Source organism: Salvelinus fontinalis, chromosome 3 (genome assembly GCF_029448725.1).
Source record: "Salvelinus fontinalis isolate EN_2023a chromosome 3, ASM2944872v1, whole genome shotgun sequence".
NCBI lineage: Eukaryota > Metazoa > Chordata > Actinopteri > Salmoniformes > Salmonidae > Salvelinus > Salvelinus fontinalis.
Window position 1 is genome coordinate 45,732,066 of NC_074667.1, and position 24,808 is coordinate 45,756,873.

The window sequence follows — 24,808 nt, forward strand, 5'->3', positions numbered from 1 at the left end:
CACACCCTGGACGCTCACACACCCTGGACGCTCACACAAACAGGAGGAGAATGGCAGTAGCAGCATCCACACAGAGAATGAATGAGACCCACAAAATGCTGGCATTCACTTTGCTTCTCATCACCACCCTCTTTCACGGTAAGTAAAAACTCATACATCCAGACTCCTCAAGCTGAACTTGAAAGAAAGCATGTGAGGGGACAGGGGTGGGGTTCAGGGGTTGTCTCAGGCTGAACACAGAGATTTTCATGTTATCAACTTTATACAATGGTGTCAACATGATTTTCACTTTCATGAAAATAAACCCATGGTTTAGCAGTGTGTAATAATTTATAAATGCAGGATAACTTCATGGAATCCCCCCCCCCCCCCACCCGTATGATTCTGAAAGGGAAAAGTTACTTTGGAGCATAAAGTAGCAATCAAAGGGGCCAATTTGAATATGAAACCTACAGTCATTGTGCAGCTGATTCATGCATGCATAACCTGCACCTATTTATTGCCTATGGGAACTCTCTCTCCAAATTATACAACTTCTCAACAATGTGATCCTTTCAAGGCCCCAGGGCTGACTTGTTGTACTGCAATATCTGCTATTTCATTGACTATATGCCAATGTTCTACGATAGCTGGGAGAGAGCTGTGTGTGTTTATAATTAGCAGATGGTTGTGTGTGGATGTATGGGGTGGGTGGGGAGGGGAGGGTGAAAGTTGAGTGAAGAACTGTTGGGTATAAAATATGGGTGGGAGTTATGCTTGTGTTGATACAGCAGGGGCCGTACCAAGGCACCCAGGGGTAAAATTATGTCAATTAGAGACTCTCTTTGTGTTCACCTAGAGTATCGACTAGTCTTGGCAGAATAGCAGCTATTATCTGGACCATAAACACTGGCCACATGCCTGATGAAAGGGTTAAGTACAAGATTGGGAGTTTTTTCCTATCATCTCCATCTGATCTAACACATTTCCAGAAGAGACTACAGTGTGGATTCAAACCAGGTTGTCTGTAGTAACACTTCTTAGCACTGAGATGCAGTGTCTTACACCACTGCACCACTTGGGAGCCCAAAAAGTTAACCCAAAACATTTGTATTTGTTCTGCCAGCAACACCAAACTGCACATCAATTAACATTACAACAAAAGCAGCTATTTATGTTCTCCCTAATTGCATTAGTTTTTTGCTGTGGTGTGGCAAGAAATATTGACATAGTAAATTGCTTAATCTGAAAGTGATGCAATGTTTATTAGATGTATTACAAATGATGTAATTGGTATTGGAAGCACAAATCTATTCCTATAAGTAGAAGGCAGTTGGTTCTGCTATGATCTGTGGAACACATGTATGTAGATTAATGTTAAAGAGTAAAAATGTTATGTTTCCTCATATCTTAAGAGAATCTTGAATCTGAAGATTGTGTGGACACATGTTTAATATAATTTACCATTCAATGAAAAGCTGGACATCACAACGCCATGCCAAGCTAGCTGACAAAAAATGAATGGTAGCAGAATGCCTCCTAAACAGTAGGAGGGAGAATGCATGGGCGCAAGAAGTGGTTAAGCAACAGGAGAAGCAAGAGGGAGAAAAGGAGGGAAAACAACAAAACAGTCTATAGTTTGCTTAAAGTCTATTTCCTGAGAAGAGACAAGTACTTCTTTCAAACAAAGTCCAACTTACTGTATACCATTTGTTTTATCGCCGGATGCTCCGGTCAACTTTAGACATCTGGGAGAGGGCTGTATTATGTAATCACTGTGCAGAATTACTGTAGTACTGTGGATTAAGTCAGAGCTAAAAGACAGATGTTGGCATAGCTGCAGTACAGTAGTTAATGTGGAGGGGCTTGTCAGAGATGGGTTTGGAGAATGGATTCAAGAGCTATAGCCAAACAGCAGAATGAAGGGAACTACTAACATACTGTGGCACTCAAAAGTTAATGCAATTGTAACTTTTTAAAGTCACCTCTGAAAGTTAAACTTAACAAAACAGAGTATAAATGGATCTCATTTCAGCATCACATGATGAGAGCAAATGTACATGTTTACATTTGAGTAATTTAGCTGACACTCTTATCCAGAGAAACTAGGGTTAATTGCCTTGCTCAATGGCACATTGACAGATTTTTCACCTCGTCAGCTCAGGGATTCAAACCAGCAACCTTTCAGTTACTAGCCCAACCACTAGTCTACCTGCCGCATGCATGAATCACAAATGGAGTAGAACCACCTAGTGTTCTCAAGTGAAGTTTCTAACATTTCGAGAGGTTGTGTTTATAAACAGACTACAAAGGATTTAAGCCATATGCTTTTCCCTGGTTTTAGGAGACTTACTAGTTTCAGAGGGAACTCGACCTGACCTCAGGACCTGTAATTATGTGAATCATAGATTCTATTTTAGCAACATCTACTGAACACTCACACAGGAACATGTCCAACAAAGAAGCCACTCCTCTCATAAAGTAAATAGCATTACGTCCAGGGCATGGCTGAAAACCCAGTCCAAGTCCAGCACCTTTGGAACAGGAACATTTATTTTGTATCTTATAAGGCCTGAAGAAGGACACGTCATCCTCTTTGGGCTCCTGAGTGGCACAGCGGTCTAAGGCGCTACATCTCAGTGTAAGATGCATCACTACAATACCTGGTTGGAATCCAGGCTGCATCACATCTGGCTGTGATTGGGAGTCCCATAGGGAGGTGCACAATTGGCCCAGCGTTGTCTGGGTTTGGCTGGGGTAGGTCGTCATTGTAAATAATATTTTTTTTCTTAACTGACTTGCCTAGTTAAATAAAGGAAAATTAATATTAGTTTCTGTAAGATTGCTAAATCACACTGTTTCCAGTTGATCGTTATGTTTTTGTAGTCTGTTTTATAATTGTTTCTAACTTGCTGTGAAACAATCTTTGTGTGGGAGAGTGGACATGTCCATGTCTTTCCTTTACTATCTGTGGTGATAAGCAGAATAAACATGGATACTTAACATTAGATAATAAATGTATCATTCTAAATAGAAAACCATTCTGTTTTTTGTTGAGGGCCAGTCTACGTTTCCAGTTTAGTGTCTTGATATTGTCTAGTTTAGTCTGGACATGGCTGTTATTCAATACCACCTCCAGAGGCATGGTAGTAATTTGTCTGCAGTAGAATTGAAATGTCCTTGTGATTCTCTCTGAACTGAATCAATGTCCAAACTTTTACTGATTTACTTCTCCCAGACAGGAACAGTTAAGGTAATGTATACAGCAGTGAAACTGTAACAGACAATCTGTAAAGTGAAATACATACACAAGTAGAAACAAATGAGTCCTGATTGAAGTCCCTACCACTTGGCTGCAATAGCCCCAGGGTGGGATGAGAGCTTCTGACTGAAGTCCCCAGAACTTGGCTGTCGTAGCCCCAGGGTGGGATGAGAGCTTCTGACTGAAGTCCCCAGAACTTTGCTGTCGTAGCCCCAGGGTGGGATGAGAGCTTCTGACTGAAGTCCCCAGAACTTGGCTGTCGTAGCCCCAGGGTGGGATGAGAGCTTCTGACTGAAGTCCCCAGAACTTGGCTGTCGTAGCCCCAGGGTGGGATGAGAGCTTCTGGGCAGCCATGGGTGCAGCACTGGAGCTTGATTAAAAACATGAGATCCTCCATCCTCTTTCTGGGTTTAATGCCAGGGAAAAGTGGGCTGGGCTGGTTCTGTGACAGAGACAGAGTTTAAGATAGCAGGTCAGGAGTCTAGAGTTGCAATACTGTGTTCACCTCCCGAGGGACTGAGGTCCAATGTCCCATTCCTCAGCCACTAAAAGCGGCACTTTCAGACGCAAATTCCTCAGTTGTACTATAGAATCATACACAAGAGAAATCTAAAGAGTGGCTAGAATTGCCAGTAGAGTGAGGTTTCATTCAGCATTGTAACTATTAGTGAGAACAGGACTTCAAAACTGAACACAAAAGGGAGGGAGAGCCTAACCTTATAATCACCGGGGAAGAAAATAAATTGTTTCTTGAGAATGTTACCCTGGCCTTGTGCTTTGGTGGCACTGTGTACAGACAACTATACATGGAGGGTGTCAGAGGGGTGTTATGACAGACATGGGTGGGTTATAATGAGGGTCTGACACGCAGGATCACCCGGTGCCCCTTCTCCCACACACCCCTCTCATTCCTCACTGAGCCACCCTTCACACATATCCTGTTGGAGGATGTGTGAGGAACGTTCCAAACATATATCGCTGATGCAACAAAAAATAGATACTATATCAGTCCAGTTTATAGAACCTGTCTTGTATAGAGGAGAATCCCTTATTTTAAAGACGTGAATTTAGCTTTATAGACAGTGAAAAAAAGGTTTTGGCTAAAGCAGCATTTTATTTGTGGAATTTGAAGATTAATGAGACAGTTTGTTTTCGAGTTTGCGTGTTTGGCTCTCCTTGTGCAAACACTATCTCATGTGGTTACCATTGCACACTATGTGAGAATGGTGGTCCACTCGTGCCTGCAGACCATTATCACCTCACTAAGTCCTGTGTCACAGTCCAAAGCATACTCTGCCCCTGCCCCTCCAGCAGCAGAGAGGAGTAGCTTACTGTATGGGCCAGTCTGGTTGTCTGTTGCTGGCCATAGGAAGACAGGGCCACTACCCAGCTCTGACTGTGGGCATGACGTGTTGCGTTGCGTGGGAGGGATGTGCCTGGTGAAAGCATATACTTCTCACCTCTGTAGATCCTGGGGATAAGAAGTCCACAACTGGAGAAGGGTGGGTGGAACAGATGGGGGGTTGCCTATACATTTAGCTGGCTTGTTCTCCTCCAAGGCTGCTGCTGCTGCTGCCGGCATTCCCCCATCCAGAACTCCCTTGAGACGAGTGAAAGCCGGAGGATATCCAGACCTGTCAATCTGACCATCTGCTGGGAAAATCTCAGAGTGCAGGGCAGTCGAGGCCGTTGGAATAACATCTGGGGCGGAGTGGCTATAAAGGCCGGGGGGGGGGGGGGGGGGGGGGGGGGGGTTAAGTGACATGGTTCAGGGCTTCACATTAGTGCTCCATGCAACACATAAAGAATAGGTAAGAAGAATAAAGAGAAGGGTAGAGAGACAAAGGGGGCCTCAAAATAAGGAATGGATGCAGTAAATCATAGACAGGTTAGCTATAGCTGTGGTTCCTGGGTAGAGGGCAAAGGAGAGGTCATCCTGTGAGAATCAGAGGAAGTGTTCTGTCTGATTGCTAACCTCCTGCTCTTAGCGGCATGGCAGCTCAGCCCACAAGACCCCACTGTATTCATTACAGCACAAACCAAAGGGGATGACTACATACTGGCCCTACTGTGTGCTCCACAGCTATGCTAAAGGTTATTCACACTTCCCCATTCCCATATAGTGAGGATCATCGGTGATGACTAACAACTAAATCAAATCGTTCATACTGCACCACCAGTTGCCTGAAATTAACATTAACATGTCATGAAACATGGAGCCCTTAAAAAGCGAATCAAAATGAAGCAAAATGGTGTTCAAAGGTTCCTTGAGCTCTGGGGCCTCAAGTGTCCGTCGTCTCACACCTATGTCTATTTTTTATAAATACTTTTGACAGTTACCCTGTTTTTTAGTTTCCACATGTAGCAAGCAAAGTGTTTGTGTTGTCTACATCTACATGGGTAGAAGATGAGTTAGTCAGACTAGTTTTCATGGATCTAATTAGCCTATTTCTCAGCGGCGCCAGCAGCAGCCCGCCTCGGCCCCCTCATCTAATTGGCTATCAAGTAAAAAAAACAATTACGTGAATCAGGTCAGACTCGGTTGATGGAGAGTGAGTTTGTTTTTCAAGATAGATAAATAAAAGGCAAGAACAAATTGGTGCACAAAAAAACAGCAAAAAAGCTTTATCTGATCAAGCTCGTGCCAACTTACTGAAGATAACCACATCAGTAAAGCTACCACCACCTCATCCTTGACTGACGAAACACCATGGCAGGTGGAAGCTAGTAGGCCTATTTATGCAGCAGCTGGTACTAGCAGCCTAACAGTCCTGACAGAGACCTCAATGCCCAGGCACGCCAATAACAGTGGCATTGCTCCTCCTCTTCTTCCTCCCCTCAGTTCCTCAAGTGAGAGGAACTCACTTCTTCTCCTCCTCCTCTCCCTGAAAATCAAGCTGATGACTGCCAGAGACACACCCGCGCTCATGAGAGCAACACCCCTTCTATGAACACTGGTAAACCTACGAGTGAAGATACGGATAGCCTCGTCAGCGTGGAGTCCGAGTGTGAGTGTGTCCAATGTGTCCAATGTGTAATATACACTAATATTGAGTTACACCCCTTTTGCCCCAAGAAGAGCCTCAATGTGTCAGAGCATGGACTCTACAAGGTGTCGAAGCTTTCCACAGGGATGCTGGCCCATGTTGACTCCAATGCTTCCCACTGTTGTGTCAAGTTGGCTGGATGTATTTTGGGTGGTGGACCATTCTTGATACACATGGGAAACTGTTGAGCGTGAAAAACCCAGCAGTGTTGCAGACACACTCAAACCGGTGCACCTGGCACCTACTACCATTCCCCGTTCAAAGGCACTTAAGTATTTTGTCTTGCCCATTCACCCTTTGAATGGCACACATACACAATCCGTCTCAATTGTCTCAAGGCTTAAAAATATGTATTTAACCTGTCTCCTTCGCTTCATCTACACTGATTGAAGTGGTTTTAACAAGATACATCTATAAAGGATCATAGGTTTCACCTGGAGCATGTTTCCATTTCCATTTACACTCTACCAGCTAAATACTGTGTATAGCTATAGATAGGCTAGTAGGCTAGACTGCATTGTCTGCATAATGAAACAATCCATAGTAAGCTATTGTTTTGACAGTGGACTGATTGTATTATTTGGAATTAAAGGGACATTTAAAAAACGTTTGACTTCATATTCATCATCTCCAGCACCACCCCATCATCAACATATGAGGAAATTAGGTTTGTAGTAAAAATGTCACGCCCTGACCATAGAGGGCCTTTTTATTCTCTATTTTGGTTAGGTCGGGGTGTGACTAGGGTGGGTAATCTAGGTTGTTTTATTTCTATGTTGGCCTGGTATGGTTCTCAATCAGAGGCAGCTGTTTATCGTTGTCTCTGATTGGGGATCATATTTAGGCAGCCATTTTCCCCACTGTGTTTTGTGGGATCTTGTTTTGAGTTAGTGCATGTGGTATCTCTGATGTCACGGTTTGTGGTTTCTTTTTTTTGTTTGGAAGTTTCGCGTAAATAAATATGTGGAACTTTAATCACGCTGCGTCTTGGTCCGTATCTCCACACAACCGTGACAATTTTTTTGTTGTTGAAGATAAGTGTTTGCAATAAAAAATAATTTGTGTGTATTATTATTTTTTTACCTTAATTTAACTAGGCAAGTCAGTTAAGAGCAAATTCTTATTTACAATGACGGCCTAGGAATAGTGGATTAACTGCCTTGTTCAGGGGCAGAACAACAGATTTTTACCTTGTCTGCTCAAGGATTTGATCTTGCAACCTTTCAGTTACTGGCCCAATACTCATACCACTAGGCTACCCTGGTGTGCGTTGTGTGATTTAAATCAATTATGAGTAGGCATTGCCTACTACTTGGTTGATGTCATTGGAAACACATCTTCCTCTCGTTTTTACTGCAAAACATAAACGTGCCATTTTCACATATGTTGATATTGGGGTGGTGCTGGCGATGATGAATATGAGGTGAGAGAGCGCGAGGACGGCTAAGGTAGGCTATAGGCCTACAGGACAGTTGTATGTAAAAATCTATTGGTTACTGATTAGTATGCTGTTGCATTGAAAATTCATTTTCCAATCTGCAATGTTTGAGTTTCCCACTTTAATTACTCAACAAGTAAATACACTACAGTTCAAAAGTTTGGGGTCACTTAGAAATGTCCTTGTTTTTGAAAGAGAAGCAATTTTTTTGTACATTAAAATAACATCAAATTGATCAGAAATACAGTGTAGACATTGTTAATGTTGTAAATGACTATTGTAGCTGGAAACAGCAGATTTTTTTATGGAATATCTACATAGGCGTACAGAGGCCAATTATCAGCAACCATCACTGCTGTGTTCCAATGGCACGTTGTGTTAGCTAATCCAAGTTTATCATTTTAAAAGGTGAATTGATCAATTGAAAACCCTTTTGCAATTATGTTAGCACAGCTGAAAACTGTTGTTCTGATTAAAGAAGCAATAACACTGGCCTTCTTTATACTAGTTGAGTATCTGGAGCATCAGCATTTCTGGGTTTGATTACAGGCTCAAATTGGCCAGAAACAATTCACTTTCTTCTAAAACTCATCAGTCTATTCTTGTTCTGAGAAATGCAGGCTATTCCATGCGAGAAATTTCCAAGAAACGGAAGATCTCGTACAACGCTGTGTACTACTCCCTTCACAGAACAGAGCGAACTGGCTCTAACCAGAATAGAAAGAGGAGTGGGAGGCCCCAGTCAACAACTGAGCAAGTACATTAGAGTGTCTGGTTTGAAAAACAGACGCCTCACAAGTCCTCAACTGGCAGCTTCATTAAATAGTACCCGCAAAACAGCAGTCTCAACGTCAACAGTGAAGAGGCGACTCTGGGATGCTGGCCTTCTAGGCAGAGTTGCAAAGAAAAAGCCTTATCTCAGACTGGCCAATAAAAAGAAAATATTAAGAGGGGCAAAAGACCACAGACACTGGACAGAGGAAGATTGGAAAAAAGTGTAATGGACAGACGAATCTAAGTTTGAGGTGTTCGGATCACAAAGAAGAACATTCGCGAGGCGCAGAAAAAATGAAAAGATGCTGGAGGTGTGCTTGACGCCATCTGTCAAGCATGGTGGAGGCAATGTGATGGCCTGGTGGTGGTAAAAGCCATGCCAAAGCCATGCCATACCCTGTGGAAGGCGCTTAATTTGAGCCAATTTCCTCCAACAGGACAATGACACAAAGCGCAGCTCCAAACTATGCAAGAACTATTTAGGGAAGAAGCAGTCAGCTGGTATTCTGTCTATAATGGAGTGACCAGCACAGTCACCGGATCTCAACCCTATTGTGCTGTTGTGGGAGCAGCTTGACCACATGGTACGTAAGAAGTGCCCATCAAGCCAATCCAATTTGTGGGAGGTGCTTCAGGAAGCATGGGGTGAAATCTCTTCAGATTACTTCAACAAATTGACAACTAGATTGCCAAAGGTCTGCAAGGCTGTAATTGCTGCAAATTGAGGATTCTTTGACGAAAGCAAAGTTTGAAGGACACAATTATTATTTCAATTAAAAATCATTATTTATAACCTTGTCAACATCTTGACTATATTTCCTATTCATTTTGTAACTAATTTCATGTATGTTTTCATGGAAAACAAGGACATTTCTAAGTGACCCCAAACTTTTCAACGGTAGTGTACATTCTTGCCGCCAGCTAGCATTCTATAGCTTCGTGAAACATAAGCATTAGGCTTAACATAAGCAGTAGGCCTGACAACCAAATATAAATAAGCATGTATCCATTAAAGCAAAGCTATAGGCTACTACAAGCACTAGCACCAAATAATCTGACAGCCTATCGACAGGCAGATACATAGACATCGCAATTTCAGAACCATGGACAGCTATCAGAGCGCCCAAACTCTGACTTTGCGTGGGGGGGGTTCAGAGAAACTGCGCTACACCAGTGCTGCCATGTTGAGGTTAGATTCTGGTTAAGTGGATTTGTGTGTAGAACACGTAGCTGATGACTGATGGCTGGTCAGACAGTGATTAAGGCTGCTCAGGCTTTACTGGCCATGCTGGCAGGGTTGCTAAACATCATCCTCTGTATGGCTCTATTTTAAACTAAGCAACCAGGTGTTATCAAATCAAATCAAATTGTATTTGTCACATGCGCTGAATACAACAACCTTACAGTGAAATACTTACTTAAAAGCCCTTGAACAACAATGCTTTAAGAAGTTAAGAAAAAAAAGTGTTAAGTAAAAAAATAGATAAGTAACAAATAATTAAACAGCAGCAATAAAATAACAATAGCGAGGCTATATACAGGGGGTACCGGTACAGAGTCAATGTGCGGGGGCACCGGTTAGTCGAGGTAATTGGGAGTGAACAGGGAGTACAGGAGGGAACTGAGCATGCACCCCTGAGGGTCCCCCGTGTTGAGAGTCAGCGTGGCGGATGTGTTATTACCTACCCTTACTACCTGGGGGCGGCTTGTCAGGAAGTCCAGGGTCCAGTTGCAGAGGGAGGTGTTTAGTCCCAGGGTCCTTAGCTTAGTGATGAGCTTTGTGGGCACTATGGTGTTGAACACTGAGCTGTAGTCAATGAATAGCTTTCTCACGTAGGTGTTCCTTTTGTCCAGGTGGGAAAGGGCAGTGTTGAGTGCAATAGAGATTGCATCATCTGTGGATCTGTTGGGGCAGTATGCAAATTGGAGTGGGTCTAGGGTTTCTGAGATAATGGTGTTGATGTGAGCCATGACCAGCCTTTCAAAGCACTTCATGGCTACAGACGTGAGTGCTACGGGTCGGTAGTCATTTAGGCAGGTTACCTTGGTGTCGTTGGGCACAGGGACTATGGTGGTCTGCTTAAAATATGTTGTTATTACAGACTCAGTCAGGGACAGGTTGAAAATGTCAGTGAAGACACTTGCCAGTTGGTCAGCGCATGCTCGGAGTACACGTCCTGGTAATCCGTCTGGCCCTGCGTCCTTGTGAATGTTGACCTGTTTAAAGGTCTTACTCACATAGGCTACGGAGAGCGTGATCACACAGTCGTCCGGAACAGCTGATGCTCTCATGCATGCTTCAGTGTTACTTGCATATAAGTTATTTATCTCGTGTGGTAGGCTTGTGTCACTGAGCAGCTCGGGCTGTGCTTCCCTTTGTAGTCTGTAATAGTTTGCATCCGACGAGAGTCGGAGGCGGTGTAGTACGATTCAATCTTAGTCCTGTATTGACGCTTTTTCTTGTTTGATGGTTTGTTGGAGGGCATAGTGGAATTTCTTAAATGCTTCCGGGTAAGACTCCCACTCCTTGAAAGCAGAAGCTCTACCTTTTAGCTCCGTGTGGATGTTGCCTGTAATCCATGGCTTCTGGTTGGGGTATCTATGTACATCACTGTGTGGATGACGTTACTCATTGATGAAGCCAGTGACTGATGTGGTGTACTCCACAATGCCATCGGAGTAATCCCGGAACATATTCCAGTCTGTGCTAGCAAAACAATCCTTTAGCTTAACATCTGCTTCATCTGACCACTTTCTTGTTGATGCATTAAAGTCCTCGGCCACTAGGAGCGCCGCCTTTGGAGCATTTTCCTGTTTGCTTATAGCCGTATACAGCTCATTGAGTGCGGTTTTAGTGCCAGCATCAGTTTGTGGTGGTATATAGACAGCTACAAAAAGTACAGATGAAAACCCTCTTGGTAAATAGACTGGTTGGCTGGCTCTGTGGGCTGTTATATACCTAAAACAGAGCTGGTAGCAATATGCACATAAATTATTTACAATGACAGAGAGGTAGCTCGTAAACACAATTAAATTGTCACAAAACACATGTGACAGCTATAACCAACAGTTGCTAGTCTAAGTATACCAGTGTGAGACCTTCTTCAGTAGTGTTGACCCACCTGTTTACATGGCACGCTAACTGTTTCGCCCTTGTGGCACTTGCTCGTCATACTGATTTAGCAAGTCCAATCAATGCAACGCACTGCATTTAGCATACTGCAACAACTGACTATAAAAGTTCAATTCCACAAGCAAACAGGGTGGAAAGACAGTCAGAAATGTCCAACCTGGTGATATAGTAGCTTATCCAAACCCAGCCCAATTATGCAACATTCAGTTCTGTCTTGGACAAAGCTTCTGTGGGTTTAACCAGAAAACAACATTGTTTAACTGCATGGGGAAAAGGCAGGTAGGGAGGAGAGAGTCTTAATGAGATGTACAGAATTTTGGCAAAACCTCGTGGATGAGGTAATGCCATTGATTTAGAGGAGAAGGCTACAGGGGGCAAACGATTGCAGAGCTTTCTTCGTTGCCATAACTATCTCAGTAAACATGTTCAATCTCAGGAAAAAGGGAGTCAGGCGCACAGCTTATTAAGAAATTTCATAGCAGCAAGATCTTTGCCCAGTTTAGTTTATGAAACATCCACTGCCCTGTATAGTATGCACTGCATTAGCACTACCCACATGAAATATAGTTGCTGACAAGACTAGAAAACAATATGACAAAGTACATTATCAGTTTTGTACTTGATTCAACCCACCACCACAGTAACTTACTTGAAAATATAAAATGACTCATCACGCTGTGTAAAACAAGCTTTTACCTCAGAGGGCCTGATAGGTAGAACTATGGCTATTTAAAAAAATATATAATTATGGTTTCGACATCACTGTGCACCAACAGTTTTAGTAAAGCAGCAGTATATTTCAGCAGGGCATTCGGCTGTTTAACAGGCTAGCTAGATGGAAACGTCATTTACCTAGATGACTTGATGTTGTGTATCCCACTGACTAATGAGTCTGAACTGTTGTTGGGAGGCACAGCTCTCCCATTACTTCTTTGCATGTGAGAGCTGGGACTGAGATGGTGTCAGTACCAAAGCCAATCAGTCTAAAAGACATGTCCATCCCGAAGTAAGGGTATCAGTGGTCTATCAAGAAGCCCAGTCAAAGCACCCACTTAAAGGCACATACGGGCACAAGAGACCTACATACACAGTATGACTTTACCCTGTTGGAGGATAAATGGGTGTTATAATCACACACTGGGGAGATATCCTTACCCTCTTAGCATTGAGAGGCATCTCTCTTATTGCATGACACCTGGCAATGAAAGAATTTACAGTCTTCTGATAGTTAAGCATTGAAATATCAAATTCTTAAAGGTTTTAGTAATTACAAGATTGTTTTTGAGAGTGTGAAAGTCTGTGCAGTTATTATATTTATCTTCATAATTAGCTAGGAAGGAGGAAGAAATAATCACATTCCTCGGTCCAGCTGCATAGCTAACTAGGTATGAGGAAATGGATGCACATACTAAGACTTTAAAGAGTAAATGACCCAGAGGCCCATGTATTAAAGCCAGTGTGCTTGCTGCATAGCTCCTATAATCTCTGTCATTAGACCAGAGAGAGATTTCCCCTGGGGGGCTTGTACCCACCATCCCAGCGGGAATGTGTCAGGGGTCAGGCCCCCTTGCAGGCGGGGACAAGAACATTTATTTGCACAGGCTGAGCTGAGGAGTTACCCCACAGTTGGGCTATTAATTACAGTCCCTTCCTTAGTGCTGCATGGGGCCTAATTGATTTCAGGTCAGACCCTGGAACCTATTAGAGACGCACTGCATAGCTCCAACACAAACACCTCAGTCAAGATTACATTCACAGCCAATGAGATCGCCCCCCTGGGATCACTGGTAATACCAGACTATATGGGTGTGGTAGGATTGCTATCAGTCCGGTGAGTCTAAGTGCTAAGTAAAGTCAGTTTGCACACATACTGTCTATTAATGTGGTGCGATAGACCTGGACACATGTGTGGGATCAGTTGAACATAGCTCGGAAAGACAATGTCATATAAAGGTCCAGACAAATGACCATGTAGCTTGGTGTAAATGAGAAAAGCAGCTATTAAGCTTAGTGAGGTAGAAGACTCTTTCAGAAAGGGACATCACTGCTGTGACAAAGTTGTCATGGTTTCTACAGTACGTATTGGCATGCAAGTGTTATAGTGCAAGTTAGCCCTTTGTTGTTCTCTTCCAGGTGGTGTAGTTGCACAAGACGAGGGTGAATCAGATGTTGTCACTGGGCCCACACAGCCAGCAGATGTTGCTGAATTATTTCGTGGAGACGACATTGACACCACACAACTTGCAGATGAAGGTAAGAAATGGATCCATTAGAAGATGATCTACACAGAGATCTGGTGTTGCTGTATTAATATACCGTCCTAGGCTCATCCTATCAGCTTTTTGTCATAAATGTTTTAAATCTAGTGGACACAGGGGCGCAATGCACCTCAAACATCTGTGGGGACACAATGTGTCACGCCCTCACCATAGATTGCTTTGTATGTTTGTATGTTTTGTTTGGTATGGGTGTGATGTGGGTGGGCATTCTATGTTGTATGTCTAGGTTGTCTATTTCTGTGTTTGGCCTGGTGTGGTTCCCAATCAGAGGCAGCTGTCTATCGTTGTCTCTGATTGGGAGCTATACTTAGGTAGCCTGTTTTCCATTGTGTGTTGTGTGTTGTGGGTGATTGTTTTCTGTTTGTGCGTATTGCTTGCAGAACTGTTTCGTTTTCGTTCTCGCTGTTTATTATTTTTTTTGTAAATTCAGTGTCCAGTTTATTTTGTTTATTAAAATGAACACGTACCACGCTGCACCTTGGTCCTCCTCTTCTTCCACCAACGAGAATCGTTACAGAATCACCCACCAAAAAAGGACCAAGCTGCGTGGTAACCAAGAGCAGAGAGTTCTGGACTTGGGAGGAAATTTTGGACGGCAAAGGACCCTGGGCACAGCCGGGGGAGTATCGCCGTCCGAAAGAGGAGCTGGAGGCAGCTAGAGCGGAGCGGCGCCACTACGAGGAATGGCGCGAGGTAACGGGCACGAGAGGCAGCCCCAGAATTTTTTTTGGGGGGGGGGGGGCACACGGGTAGATTGGCGGACCCAGGTAGGAGACCTGAGCCAACTCCCCGTGCTTACCGTGGCGAGAGAGTGATTGGGCAGGCACCGTGTTATGCGGAGAAGCGCAAGGTGTCCCCAGTGCGCACGCATAGCCCGGTGCGCTACATCACAGCTTCTCGAATCGGCCTCGCTAGAGTGGGCATCGAGCCAGGAGGGATGATGCCGGCTCAGCGCATCTGGTCTCCAGTGCGTCTCCTCGGTCCGGGGTATACTGCACCAGCCCTATGCACGGTGTCTCCAGTTCACCAGCACAGCCCAGTGCGGCCTGTTCCAACTCCCCGCACTTGCCGGGCTACAGGGGGGATCCAGCCAGGACGAGTGGTGCTAGCTCTGCGCTTAAGACCGCCAGTGCGCCTCCACGGTCCAGTGCATCTGGTGCCTCGGCCAAGGACAAGGCCTACTGCATGTCTCCCCAGCCTGGTGAGTTCTGTGCCTTCTCCCAGAGCCAGGCCTTCTGTGTCTCTCCCTCCAGTGATAATCCATGGCATGAAGCCTCCAGTAATGATCCATGGCAAGAAGCCTCCAGTGATAATCCATGGCACAAAGCCTCCAGTGGTGATCCATGGCAAGAAGCCTCCAGTGATGATCCATGGCACGAAGCCTCCAGTGATAATCCATGGCAAGAAGCCTCCAGTGATAATCCATGGCACAAAGCCTCCAGTGATGATCCATGGCACGAAGCCTCCAGTGATAATCCATGGAAAGAAGTCTCCAGTGATAATCCATGGCACGAAGCCTCCAGTGATGATCCATGACAAGAAGCCTCCAGTGATAATCCATGGCACGAGGCCTCCAGTGATGATCCATGGCACGAAGCCTCCAGTGATGATCCATGGCACGAAGCCTCCGGTGATGATCCATGGCACGAAGCCTCCAGTGATAATCCATGGCACAAAGCCTCCAGTGATGATCCATGGCAAGAAGCCTCCAGTGATGATCCATGGCACGAAGCATCCAGTGATAATCCATGGCAAGAAACCTCCAGTGATAATCCATTGCAAAAAGCCTCCAGTGATGATCCATGGCACGAAGCCTCCAGTGATAATCCATGGAAAGAAGTCTCCAGTGATAATCCATGGCACGAAGCCTCCAGTGATGATCCATGGCAAGAAGCCTCCAGTGATAATCCATGGCACGAGGCCTCCAGTGATGATCCATGGCACAAAGCCTCCAGTGATGATCCATGGCACGAAGCCTCCAGTGATGATCCATGGCACGAAGCCTCCAGTGATGATCCATGGCACGAAGCCTCCTGTGAGGATCCATGGCACGAAGCCTCCGGTGAGGATCCATGGCATGAAGCCTCCGGTGAGGATCATTGGCATGAGGCCTCCAACGAAGGAAGCTAGTCCGGAGCCTCCAGCGACGCCCTCTAGTCCGGAGCCTCCAGCGACGCCCTCTAGTCCGGAGCCTCCAGCGACGCCCTCTAGTCCGGAGCCTCCAGCGACGCCCTCTAGTCCGGAGCCTCCAGACCCTCCCTCCTGTCCGGAGCAGCCAGAGTCTCTCTCCTGTCCGGAGCAGCCGGAGTCTCCCTCCTGTCCGGGGCAGCCGGAGTCTCCCTCCTGTCCTGACCTGCCAGAGCCGCCCGTCTGTCCTGAGCTGCCAGAGCCACCCGTCAGTCAGGAGTTGCCTGAGCCGCCCGTCACTCCGGCGCTGCCGGAGCCGCCCTTCACTCCGGCGCTGCCGGAGTCGTCCGTCTATTCGGGGCCCGCTGATAGGGTTCCCAGTCCGGGGTCGGCGGCGAGGGTCGCCGCTCCAAAGGCACCACCTAAGTGGGCTAAGACTATGGTGGAGTGGGATCCACGTCCCGCCCTAGAGCCGTCACCGCGGACAGATGCCCACCCAGACCCTCCCCTATAGGTTCAGGTTGGGGGGGGGGGGGGGGGGGGGGGGTACTGTCACGCCCCGACCATAGATTGCTTTGTATGTTTCTATGTTTTGTTTGGTCAGGGTGTGATGTGGGTGGGCATTCTATGTTGTATGTCTAGGTTGTCTATTTCTGTGTTTGGCCTGGTGTGGTTCCCAATCAGAGGCAGCTGTCTATCGTTGTCTCTGATTGGGAGCTATACTTAGGTAGCCTGTTTTCCATTGTGTGTTGTGTGTTGTGGGTGATTGTTTTCTGTTTGTGCGTATTGCTTGCAGAACTGTTTCGTTTTCGTTCTCGCTGTTTATTATTTTTTTGTAAATTCAGTGTTCAGTTTATTTTGTTTATTAAAATGAACACGTACCACGCTGCACCTTGGTCCTCCTCTTCTTCCACCAACGAGAATCGTTACAACATGAGGATGTCTGGGGGGTGGTCCTTGCCCCCCCTCCGGAAGTTGGAGATTTTTGCATTTTTCAAACACCTGCAATCTAGAGCCATAATCATTATGCTTAATTCTATTTAAAAATATGTATATTTTTCTGCATATCTAAGCATACAGTTGAAGTCAGAAGTTTACATACACTTAGGTTGGAGTCATTAAAACTCGTTTTTCAACCACTCCACAAATTTCTTGTGAACAAACTATAGTTTTGGCAAGTCGGTTAGGACATCTACTTTGTGCATGACACAAGTCATTTTTCCAACAATTGTTTACATACAGATTATTTCACTTATAGTCACTGTATCACAACTCCAGTGGGTCAGTTTACATACACTAAGTTGACTGTGCCTTTAAAAAGCTTGGAAAATTCCAGAAAAGGATGTCATAGGCTTTAGAAGCTTCTGATAGGCTAATTGACATCATTTGAGTCAATTGGAGGTGTGCCTGTGGATGTATTTCAAGGTCTACCTTCAAACTCAGTGCCTCTTTGCTTGACATCATGGGGAAATCTAAAGAAATCAGCCAAGACCAAGAAAATACTAATTTAGTGTATGTAAACGTCTGACCTACTGGGAATGTGATGAAAGTAATAAAAGCTTAAATAAATAATTCTCTCCACTATTATTCTGACATTTCACATTCTTAAAATAAAGTGGTGATCCTAACTGACATAAGACCGGGAATTTTTACAAGGATTAAATGTCAGGAATTGTGACAAACTGAGTTTAAATGTATTTGGCTAAGGTGTATGTAAACTTCCGACTTCAACTGTACATCTTGAGCTGTCTGTATCCTCCTGACTGGTGGTTATTCTTTGCTTGATAGCCTGAAATGGCTTCTTGGTAGCTAGTTATGAGGTTGGGAAATTGGGAACCTCTCTGGCCTAGCTAAAGACAACTTCATAAAATTGCTAGGTGGCTAGTAGTATTACAGAGAAACAAAAACAAACAAACAAAACAAAACAATCTGAGGGGGCACGTGCCCCTGTGCCCTATGGTCATGATGCCTCTGACTGGACATAAAACACTAAGAAAGAGACTTTTCTTTTTTCTTCTTTTCAGAAGCAGATAAACCCCAAGTTCAGATCATTGTATTCCCCAGTATTCCTGGCCTGGATCTGTCAGGCTTCTTACATGACACCACAGCGACTCCAGTCACCAAGGGGGTAGTGGAGACCACAGACATGGGGGAGGCCACAGTGGAGGCTGGTGAAGCAGGAATCACAGACCCAGGTGACGACCAGGAGACCCAGGCTCCCCAGCAGTTTCAGACCTCCCAATTCAGTGACACTGTGCTCATCCCAGAGGTGAGCCTCGAGTTCAGTGACAATGCCATCCAAATCGCCAACCCAAGTTCAGAATGAACGATACACACTCTTGTCTAACTGAAGTGGTCTGGTCTCTCTCTACAGGCTGATGTGATGTGTGTTGATAAAGAAGCTGTCCAGGACAGAGATGCAGTGAATCTGAAACTCAAGGCCTCATCCAGCTGTGTAAGTAATGAGCACACCACGTGTACATGTGCGCGCACACACACACACACACACACACACACACACACACACACACACACACACACACACACACACACACACACACACACACACACACACACACACACACACACACACACACACACACACACACACACACACACACCTCACTAAAGGAAAGGCCAACACATTCCTGATGTGACATTCAGGAAACCCTCACAGCAGTGCTCACTTCAGTTCAAACTGTATCCAGGGGGTAGTTTCAGTGTTAAAAACGTTTGCGAAAGCTGGGAGTCAGAGTAAGATGTTATAGATGACCGACTCCTGAGGCAAAATCATAGCAATTTGCCCCTTATCAGACCAGTGCACATTAGCTAAGCAGGAAATTCCTATTCATTAAGCTGCAGTGATTAAAACATCTCCAGCGGGCAGTGAACAAGAAGGCTAGTGACACACCAGCCCTTCTCCTCCCTAGTTATGCCTGCCAGGTGAGGAGGGGGAGCAAAATGAGTTTGTTACAACCCAAGACATGCCTACAGGAGAGAAGGAGAGGGAAGAACTTGTTCAAAGTTTTGGTGTGAAAGGGGGGAAGGGGGTGGTGGGGATGCTGCTATAGCGTGTGTATCAAAAGGATTCCTCAGCGTCTTGGGGCAATGGCTGCTGGGCTAACAGGAATTCCGCTCTGTGCCGGCCAGGCAAGTGAAGGGGCGTCTCGCGTTCCTCAACTGTGTCTGTCTGCCAGACTGCCTGCCGTCTGGAGCTCCAGCTCCTCTGATCTCAGTTGAGATAAAATTGTATTAAATGGTGCCCTGAAATAAAGGAGTCCTTGGTGATATCACACATCAAGAGGCATGTGTAAGAGTCTTGAATGGGACTTAGCTCCCCCCTCTCTATCTAGGCCCGGCATGGGAAAGCCCCCTGCAGCATGCATGTAATCAGTGACACACTCACTCCTACACCAGGCTATGCTTTATGACTTGATTGGCTTCATCTGGGTTAGACACCACATCCCATTTGTGAAGATCCATGTATGTTTACAATTATTTGAGGATCATATATAATGTAGATGGGTTTTTAAAAATATGTTTTTCAATTATGAACAAATGACTAAGGAAGAAATACTGAAAAAATTATATAATGGAAACATCTTGAAAATGTTAGAAGACCCGCCATGCTATGCACTGACTACACTAGACATTAAAGCATCAGGGGCAGGACCCAAGAGACTGCATCATGGATCAAGAAACAGCTGAGAAAGACGTGAATAAAACTGTTTTCAACTTAAAGATGAGAATTCATGTGCTTTACATGCACTGTATTGAACATACTCTGAGTGCCGTAGCAGATGAGGCCTTGAGAGCGGTCCTGTTTCCTTAGCTTTGTAACGAAGCCAGCTGTCCTATCTGGGGCTGGGCTCAATGATTTGAGCAGAGCTGTCTGTGAGTGCTAGTGGCTGTTTTTGGACCATGTTAAATAGGTTGGAGTATTGCAAGGTTGTGATATCATTTATTGGGTTAAGGGAGAGAGATATGGGAGGGGGTGTGGCCCTTTCGTGGTGTACATTTCCAAAGACCCATAGTTATAACTGTGTATTCATGAGAATGTATATTACCACATTTCTGTGTGAACACATTTCTGTTAGAACACATTTCTGTTAACTAGGATGACCAGGTTCAGCCCCAAATTCACATGCTGTGTTATTAATCCAACTGATATTTCCACAGGAGGAGACCAGGTCTAAAATTGAGAGTGTGTTGGAGCACCTGTGTGGAGACGACTGTAAACTGGAGGTCTACCAGGAGGACAACTCCTATGAAATCCTAATCTCTGGCCAATGCATAGAAGGTAGCTTCCCTCTTCTCCTTTTTAATGATGTGGGATTATTCTGTTGAGTGTCTGGTGTTGAAAAAACATTAACCAAACCATCTTATCTCTACTTACAGCTGATGCAAAAGGAATGGCTGAGAAGTTCAACAATGACAACATAAAAGACAAGGTAGAGTATCACTTCTCTCCATTCATTAGAGTATTCCAATTCCCCATACACATATGACGTTCACATAATTCACACCACATACACTTCATGAGAAAGGCATTATGATCAGTGTCCATTGCTGTCAAACCCACAATAAAATGCTTTAATTTGTGCACCGTGGTAGGTGAGGCAAAACCACAATTGCTGATTCGGTTCCTTAGCTAACCACTGTGAGATAAACACCACTGTGAGACACTCCTCCACCAGACAGGAATCCTCACTCATGGATCCAAGCTGCTGGGAAGATGCTGTATGACAAACAGAAAACAATCCCCACTTTCCTGTCAGCTGGAATTAATTTATGTTCCCGGTGGAGATGGGGTTGAGTGTTACCAGCGGGAATGAGGAATGGGTGTTTCCTTCTCATGATTCAACCTGGTTGTCCCTTTGACATTAGACATACTCTGTGCTCCATCCCTACACCCATCCTTACAACCCCCGTAACTCTGCCCTGCCGCATTAAACAGTAAAGTGAGCTGCACCCGTCCACAATCTTCTCATTATGTTGGTCAGTTAGTTCAATGGCACCTTTGTGTTTAGATACTGCCCTGGTCTGAAGGGTGTAGGGCAGGGATCATTAACTAGATTCAGCCGTGGGCTGAATTCTTTTCTTGAGCGGATGGTCAGGGGGCCGGAACATAATTACAAATAATTTGTAGACTGCAAATTGACTGCAAGAAGCCCAAACAGATATAGTATTTGACTAAAACATAATCATTTCAAACCTTGCTTACATTTGTATACGATCACATACTGTATATCTCTCAATTATGCATGGGAATACTTTGGAACAGATTTCCCAAATGAAAATCACTTGGATTTGCTGGTGTTTTTAAAGTGTTTTATGTCCAACAATTAAAATTAAAATGACAATCTGAAATAGCTTTACATGGGCCACACCCAAATGCTGGTTTAGAGAGAAGCATGTGGAACTGCCTTCCTTTGGTGTCTTGTTTTCACTATCATTCGTCATAGGCATCGTATAAGCTAACCTCAATCTCCTATCTGATTGACACAAACATTCCTAACCTCAGCCAAGATACTTAAGACCTCCTCAGCCAAAAGGGATATATCTCTATTATGTGTTCGAGCTGATTTGCTGGTGTTTTTACAGTCTTTTATGTCCAATATTTCAAATTCAAAAAATTGTGGGCTGCCAGTTGGGGAACACTGGTGTAGGGAGATGCTGGCCTTTTTCCGCTCAGTTGAATCTCTTGAACTTTATGCTAGCCCAGGCCACATAAAGCCTGAAATCCATCCTCCACAGTCTGGGGTAAAATAGCCTGATCCAAGGATGCATTAGGGGCACTGCTATTCATCCATCCTCTACAGTCTGGGGGTAAAATAGCCTGATCCAAAGAGGCATTAGGGGTACTGTTATTCATCCATCCTCTACAGTCTTGGGGTAAAATAGCCTGATCCAAGGAGGCATCAGGGGCACTGCTATTCCTAGTATCAGTAAACCACCTAAAACAAGACAATGCAGATTACATACTACTATAATTCTCATAGGGTATAACTTCAAAGTACAGCCTGAATTCCTTATATTGTTATGTGTATAACTCTCCTTGTCTCTTTAGATTGATTTTGAGGAGGCTGTTCCTCGCTGGGGGAAGAAATCCAAGTTGGTACTGGTCTCCCTGCTGCTCACTGGACTGCTCTTGGCTATTCTTCTCATCGCAGGTTACTACCTGAAAACCCACCGCCCACCACCCAAGGGAGCGAGACTGGTGAGTCAGAGTGGCCATGACGTGAGAGAGACCCATAGCAAACGAATACTGTGTACAGGACCCAGTTTACTGGGAAGATTGGGTGGGTCTTGTTTTCACAATAATTTATCATAGGCATCGTATAAACTAACCTCAATGTCCTCATCTGATTGACACAAATATTCCTAACCTCAACCAAGATAGTTAAGACCTCCTCAGACAAAAGTGACACGACTCCCTGTCTCTACCTTTCGTGTTTGAATTCCATCATAGGGAGAAAGTGATTGCTTTTGAATCCTCTCGTCATCAGGCTTCACCTTCAACTTTACCTTCCCTTCAGTACACATATACACGTTTGCTTTTCTGAACAACATACAAAACATATTATTCCTTCAGTTAAATCTGTACTGTATCACAATAACACGTATTACTCAGCCCAACCTACCATCAAGGTTCCTCTAATCAAATCTCTATGGTTCTGCCCATAGGCTGAAGAGGGTTTCCAGGTGCATGAGGAGAACCAGGCCAACACCCTGGTGTCTGTGGCCCCTCTGCAGTCACAGGAGCCCCTGGTGAAGCCCACCAGCAATGGGCAGTTTCCTGAGAGCCAGCCACCACCCAACAACGGCCAACCTGCCACCCAGACCTCGGTTGCTGACACTGAGATGTGAATGAGCTCTGAATTACATCCCCAACGCCCCATTCTCATTCCTCCTGCTCCCCATCATCACCACATTCCCAATCCCTCTCCCCTCATAGTGTACCTGGGGATACAAGGCTCTAACACAAAACACCCATTCAATATCCAAGCCCACCTCACCCTACCCCATGCAACCCTTGACTCCCAGGATGATGACAATGATGACAATGATGAAGATGTTGACTATAACGATGATGACGATGCCTGTAATGTGAAGAGAAGAGATTGTGATCACTGGCCTCTATCAGGTTTCAGTGGTGGTAGAGAAGGAGCCTAAACACTGAGTTTGGGGGACTGGACAGCAGGTTCAGAGACTGCATTCCAAAAACAATAATTGCTGCAAGAAATTAACAAGAAATCACCAAAATTGACAGTTTGTGTTGCTGTTTCCAAATTCAAGTATGAAGCACAGTATATTCGAGTTCTTAGTCTTTCAGATCTCAAATGGACTCATTTGAACCAAAAGGGTCATCGTAGTTTAAGGTATCGCTTGGTTAATTTGTTTGTATGATCTGGTGTGATCGTTTGCTTGAACCTCCTGTCTGAGGTAAAAAAATAAATTTGGGTAACAGAAGCGGAGAAAGAATGATATATGGAGATTATTTCAACCATTGAAGAGATTTGAATAGGCAGCTTTAAAATGGGTATCAATATGATTGGCTAGTGCAGAGATCAAAGTTGAATCCTGTTGCCTTTTATCAAGGCCTATCATAATAGTTGTGTGAGATCGGCTGCCATATGTTTGTTTCATAATTCTGTAGGCCTACACTCCTAGAAGAAAAATGTGCTATCTAGAACCTAAAAGGGTTCTTCAGCTGTCCCCATAGGAAAACCCTTTGAAGGTAGAGAACCCTTTTGGGTTCCATGTAGAACCCTTTCCACAGAGAGTTCTACATGGCACTCAAAAGGGTTCTACCTGGAACCAAAAAGGGTTCTCCTATGGGACAGCCAAAGAACTATTTTGTAACCCTTTTTTTCTAAGAGTGTAGTGTGTCACAATTTCCATCATGACAAACATTATATTGTAGTTGTTTAAATGTTTTTTTTTCTTATCTGACTCCACACTGTGTCTTTGAGAATGTTGAACCAGGTAGACTAATCTTATCAATTCCGGAAAACACACATAACGGTCGGTTTTGTGTGGCGAAGCACTGCCGTTAAATATCTACAAAACCCCTAGTAACATGTTCAACATTCCCAAGGCCCTTTTTTGTCCTTAACAAATCAGATCATCATGAAACATCAGTTACATGGATGAAAGTGAAGATGTATTTTAGCTATTGTTTTTTGAATGACTGATTGTTTTCATACAATACTGCATGTGTAAATATGCCTACTTTCTCTGTTAGAAATATCTGTGTGCCCTATACATTTTGATTGTGTCAATGCTGCTACTGTTTCTTTGTCTACCTGAACAGGTAACATTAGCCTGATCATGTCACATAGCATGGCACACATACGAACTTGCATCTCTTTATAGACCCCACACAAGGAAAAGTTTAGTTTATTATGATTCCTACAGCTGTTTTGGGCCTTTCATCAAATCTAACATCTGATCTTGGCTTAAATAAACCAAATTATTAATATGTCATCGAAAAAGTTTCAAACTGCATATAGTTTATTGTATTAACAAGCATTGCCTGATGAACTGACCCACATGTGTAAAGCAATTGGACTCTGACAGTGTATTCTAGTCATGTAAAGCATATTTCTAGCAATACCATGATCATATAACAGTCACAAATGTTCGCTTATGGTCGTAGAGATATTTTCAATGAAACAACATCAGTAGAGTATTAGAAAGTACAAAATATAAACTGTTGCTACTACAGAGTCCATGCAGAAATAGAACAAACATATTCTTTGGGGA

General features: G+C 44.3%; 1 protein-coding gene across 1 annotated transcript; it reads left to right on the top strand.

Moving 5' to 3' along the window:
* On the top strand, positions 1-24,558 carry LOC129850552 (uncharacterized). The gene is made up of 8 exons (XM_055916899.1): positions 1-138; positions 13,767-13,886; positions 18,064-18,308; positions 18,414-18,494; positions 20,219-20,339; positions 20,438-20,490; positions 22,110-22,259; positions 22,727-24,558. The coding sequence occupies exons 1-8, from the start codon at positions 51-53 to the stop codon at positions 22,907-22,909; spliced, it is 1,041 nt and encodes a 346-aa protein (XP_055772874.1). The 5' UTR covers positions 1-50; the 3' UTR covers positions 22,910-24,558.
* The last annotated feature ends 250 nt before the right edge of the window (positions 24,559-24,808 follow it).

Bases quoted from the DNA above. Each gene is read 5' to 3' on its own strand.
- LOC129850552 (XM_055916899.1), top strand. From the start codon at position 51: ATGGCAGTAGCAGCATCCACACAGAGAATGAATGAGACCCACAAAATG. The intron at 18,309-18,413 runs GTGAGCCTCGAG...CTCTCTCTACAG, and splicing joins ACACTGTGCTCATCCCAGAG to GCTGATGTGATGTGTGTTGA. The intron at 20,491-22,109 runs GTAGAGTATCAC...TTGTCTCTTTAG, and splicing joins ATGACAACATAAAAGACAAG to ATTGATTTTGAGGAGGCTGT.